Here is a 5,269-nt window from a genome sequence, read left to right as displayed (position 1 = left end):
CCAGACTAGACCATTGATATATTCTTCTTTTTTTAAGGGTGGCAAGGTCATACCGTTATTTTCACTGATATAAGTAAAATTGCCACTGTAAAATGAATCAAAAAATAAAAACACTAATGTTATAAATATAATAATGTATTGTTTACCTAGTACGTACAATTGCATATTTTATTTGTATTAAATTATATTTTTACCATTCTCCCCCACTTTGATCTGAATGGACCGTTCGCTTTTACTGCACAGCATTGTGGGTAGACGTTGAAACGTGCTGCCTTCAGGGACGTCCTAAATGCTCGTAAATATGATAAAAATACCATGTTGAACGCACGCTTGAATCACTCACCACGTAAAAAAGAGTTTATTAATTGTAGTAGTAATAATAAAAATAATAATAACAATTTCATTATCTCGTTTTCTGGTACCACTGAGGGAATGACATTTTTGAAACCCGTACTTTCAAGCTGTCTTCACGATTAGTATCCAGCGTCATGATTGTTTCGAGTGTACATTGAATGCGTCAGAAAAAGATGGCTGCGCCCGGTGGCAGGATGGCGAGTCGGTCTCTCTCACGGTTACTGTCTTGTTATACCAGGACGGCGGTCGGTAACGCGGGGTTCCGTCCGCTTTCCAGCACATCTGTATGTCGCGCGGCGCTGCAGAACAAAAGCGTAACGGAAAAAGCGAGTTCTCCATGGAATCTGATGGCCGCGGTGTGTCTGCAGAGGCTTCCGGTCATCTCAGCGGACAGCAGCCCCATAGAGCAGCAGTACGGACGCATGATGCAGCAGGTGTGTTTGGCACAGGCTTTGCAGAATTTGTGTACTGGCGTAGAGAGCAGTTACGTATGTCGTGCAAAAGGGGACCACCCTGAAGAAAATGAACCCACTTTCCCTACCCCGTGTTCTCTGGTGGTGTTGCACTGAAATCTGTGTCCTGTCAGATTCTCTGTCTGTGTTATCATCAAACAGCGTGGTCACAATGACAGGGCTATGGCTAACAGATGTGTATGCTCATTAATAGTATGTAGGCCTAGTATTAACAATAACCATACAATATATGGCACAAAAACACATGTGGTGGCACTTAACTCCCTGATGGGTCACAGAATTCACTGTTACACTCGTTTTTTTCCTTTCAAAAACGTGTTGTTCACTCATAGCAAGTTAAACAGGATTTAGATATATTTGAGTTCAGCATACTGTAAGTAATCCACATTTAGAGTTCTAAAATAAGTTGAAACATTTCCTTTTTTTAATTGAATGTGTGCTGTGCAATAATCAGCAACATGACAACTTCTCATTTGTGCAGTGTGAATCCAGTTAGTACTTGGACGGACTCTTTACTTTCCATACCTTAGACTGTATGGTCCATACCTGACAAAGATAATGCTCCCATCCCATTTCCAGGCCATGAAATGTGTTTGTTTGTTTGATTGATAGCCCAACATCCAGACCCTAAAGTAGCAAGTATTCCCCATTACTGTTATGAGTCAGAAAACATCAGAAAACACCCGCAGACTATTCCCTAATCAGACCAGTAACTAAAGCTCTAAACTAATGCTCCCTGGAAGAATAAAACAGATTTTCACAGACTTCTTGACTTGATTACTGCAGATGGAGGTAGAGAAGAGCTTGCTGTCTGACCACGAGCTGCGTCTGCTGGAGGACGCAGAGAGGATGAGTCGTAAGCAGGCCGACGGCTATGACTCAGAGGAGGAGGAGGAGCGCGGGGAGCAGGAGATCGTGTTGGCTCAGGACCTGGAAGACTCCTGGGAGCAGAGGCTCAAGAGCTTCAAGCCGGCAAAGAGGATCAGAGGTCAGTATATACGGGGAACACTACACTACTACAGGGAAATGACCTGGGCTGTGTTGGAAAAGCCCTACTAGCGTCCTACTCATACTAATCTTGACGTCAATTTGAGTGTGTTGTGGTTGTGTATGCGAGTTTGTGTAGGTGAGAAATGCCCGGATGAGTACTTACTACCGGGAAGATTATGTGTACGATGGGATCGATAGGTTACTTTTCCTACTCAACCGCCCCACAATGCATTGCGACTGGTTTCAAACGACACAGAAGTTTTTTTTTAAAATTCTTTATTGCTTCTGTATACTTCATTGTAAACAGTCCGATCAACCCCGCATACACAATCGATCGTTAAGTAGACAATACATGTTGAGTATGTAGGAGGGAGGACGTTAGTAGGCCGTTTCGAACACAGCAATCATCTGAAGGAGTCTCATACATTCAGCTTTAAAGAAGTGCGAGGAAAATCACTTGTATTACTTTCTGTGCAGGATTCATTGTTTAAATGACATCAGGGAGGAAATCTATTCGTTCCAGCATCCCCAATTAGCATTTTGTTCCCTGTGCCATTTTCCAAAGATGAGGGAGATTTTGCTTGACGCTTGGACAGCTGGACACTTTACATTTCGTATCTGCACTGTCACTGTGTCTTTGCACTTGTTTTGTGTTTTATTTAGGTCTGAGGTTGCTCTCTTCACTTGTGTTTCTCTTATACATTTATCTTCTTTGATATTGCATTGCGTTGAAGAATTGCATCGCCAACCGAGACTTCTGCTGTCATTTGTTGTGCATAATATGACAAATAAAGTTGAATCCTGACGGGCCTGTGTCTTGTTTAGCGGATGTGGATGCGGACCTGACGTCGCTGTCCCGCTGCCTGTCTGACTCGCTGCTCCTCCTGGCAGAGCAGCAGGTGTTTGGAGAGAAGCTGTGGCTGCTGCCTCAGGCTCCGTGGCAGGAAGGAGAATCTCTGCGGCAGACGGCAGAGAGAGCCCTCGCTTCACAGCCAGGTAACAACAGCACACATTCTATCGGCTGACACCAGCAATGTTTAAAAAGGCCTGCTCAGTCACTTTGCCATCTAAAACACTCCAAATCAGCGAATATTTACTCACGATCCACTACCTGTCCGTAGTGTAGTGTAGTGTGTGTGTGTGTGTGTGTGTGCGGCGCGCTGAAGGGAAAGTGAGCTGTTTGCAGTCACGGCTCTGAAAATGGCCAAGTAAACAAAGGGAGTAGGTGCGAGCCACACAGTCTCACTCCCAGCCTCCCAGTTCATTGCTTTTAAGCCATTTGAACTGAAAGTAGTCAAGTATTTCACATGAATCCTGCTGAATCATTGGGAACTGAAGATGTTCTTTTTTTCAGTATAATCTGTCACTTAGTTTTTCCTTTTTTCTCAGGCCCCATAGTTGAACTTCTTCTTTCTCTGTGTGTTGATCGACTATTGTGACACATACATATGCCGTTCAGAGACCTCAGAGTGAGCTTGTGGCTTTAGCACAGTGACGAGCCTGAATTCTATGTATTTTCTATCAACAACACATGTATAACTATTTAAAATCACATACAGTTTCACTGAAAGACAGCTGATACTTTTCTAGATGATGATGATGATGATGATGATGATTATGCATTTTCATCTTTTCTCCAAGAGTCATATTCTTTACTGCCTAACATTTAATTAATGGCCAATCCCCGCATATTTTCTATGGAGAATTATCTGTAATTGAAATATAGGAAAATATAACAGAATCAAAGTTGAATTATTGTCAACACACTCCCCTACCATTCGCAGCACTCACACCTCCACTGATGTCAGTAGTAGATTAGGCTTCAGTCCACGGATCAGCAACTGATCGTATGCTAATGACTGGAGGGAAGTTTGAGCTCACTGTTGGAAAAATCCGGAACGTTCCAGTTATTCAGTAATGATCCCTCACACAAATTTTTTTCTTCTTCTCTACATCCGACAGAAATCAAGTCTTTAAGCTCTTATGCGTTACAAAAAAAAATAAAAAATCCCGTGACTGAGTATGTTAAACCGTTTCACAACGCTGCCCATGAACTATTAATGTGCCAACTCCATCAATCACTCTCCATTAAGACTTTTTTCCCCACTCGACATTAGCGTGTGCCATTTGGTGCAGAGTCTTTTTATTCGAAGCGTCTTACAGTTGCCGGAGTCGATCCATTTTTAATATCACTAGACTCAGTGGGAATTGAATCTCTTTAACATGGCTGGTTAGTGCCTCGCTCTGCATGTTGAGCCGGCTGGGAGCGTGCGATTCAGACGACATGAGAGTGGATTAAAACTTTAATCGAGGAGGAATGGTGGTTATTGATGATGAAAGGATGAGGATTAGTAGTGTAACGCCACACTTAATTATACGATTGTACCACTGCATTAAATCAAGACACATCTGCACTTAAGCACACCTTTCGTCTCCGTGTGAATTAACCTTTTTTTTTTTCCCTGTCGCAGCTGGTTTCAAGGCGACTTTCCTCGGCAACGCCCCCTGTGGAGTGTACAAGTACAAACTGCCCAAAGCTGCGCGGACAGAAAGCTGCATAGGAACAAAGGTGTTCTTCTTCAAAGCCATTCTGTTAGACAGTGGACCCCCCGCCGCGCCAAACGCTCCCTTTCTGTGGGTGAAGAAAAGCGAACTGCAGCGCCATCTGAAACCAGCCTACATGATGAAGGTGGATCGCTTCGTCCTCGACCTGTGACCGCCCCCCCCCCCCCCCCCCCCCCAAACACTGGACACAAGGACACTGGCTTGCAGGACATTATTTACGATTCCCACAAAGTTACCCTTGCCATGAAATGTTCATCCATTCAATATATTATGTTTCATTGTATAAATAAATTGTTTTTTTTTCCCGACACATTGCATTGTGGGTTTTAAATCAGCAGTATTCTCAGATCTGACCTGCACTTCACATAACATATTCATAAAACAGCAATACAATCATAAATATAAAAATAATTCTTAGTAAAGAGTCGGATTTATAAAAAATGTTTTAAAGAGAAGCTATCTGTTATTTATTTTGTGCAAAGCCTAAGTGTGATTCTTAAGTAGCAAGTGCTCCCTCAAGGACTGGATCACCCGAGCCTAAAAATATGGCAGCCTGCGTCACAGCTTCATCCACACCTTGTCATGATTAGGACTACCCATCATGCATTGTGTCAAACACTTGCACACGTCAATCTATTGAAGCGGGTCAGAGAAAAGCTTACATAAGGTATTTCCCCTACTGGCTTGAAAATGTCAAAGTCATTTTCTTTTTCACACTGGGTGGGTAGAGTGTATATTGGCACAGACATTGTTATCAACGTACCAACATATTTTCCAAAATCTGGAAAGTTCAGCTGCTGGTTGCGCTGTTTTTTATGTTATCTGGATTTTTGTGAATCATTTCCAAAATGCAGAACATAAGCTTTCCCCTTGAATGCCTCAATATA

General features: G+C 42.8%; 1 protein-coding gene across 1 annotated transcript; it reads left to right on the top strand.

The window, feature by feature from the left end:
• Window positions 1-512: 512 nt before the first annotated feature.
• mrpl46 (mitochondrial ribosomal protein L46) lies at window positions 513-4,690 on the top strand (the record flags this gene model as incomplete). The annotated part of the gene is made up of 4 exons (XM_080025412.1): window positions 513-788; window positions 1,614-1,815; window positions 2,643-2,813; window positions 4,289-4,690. 4 exons carry the CDS (start codon window positions 513-515, stop codon window positions 4,531-4,533), a joined length of 894 nt encoding a protein of 297 aa, XP_079881538.1. The 3' UTR covers window positions 4,534-4,690.
• Window positions 4,691-5,269: the final 579 nt, after the last annotated feature.

This window comes from Ammodytes marinus (genome assembly GCF_949987685.1).
Source record: "Ammodytes marinus genome assembly, chromosome: 1".
In the NCBI taxonomy this organism is placed as follows: Eukaryota; Metazoa; Chordata; class Actinopteri; order Uranoscopiformes; family Ammodytidae; genus Ammodytes; species Ammodytes marinus.
The sequence above is the reverse complement of the archived record's forward strand: the minus strand, read 5'-3'. Positions and strand labels throughout refer to the sequence as shown.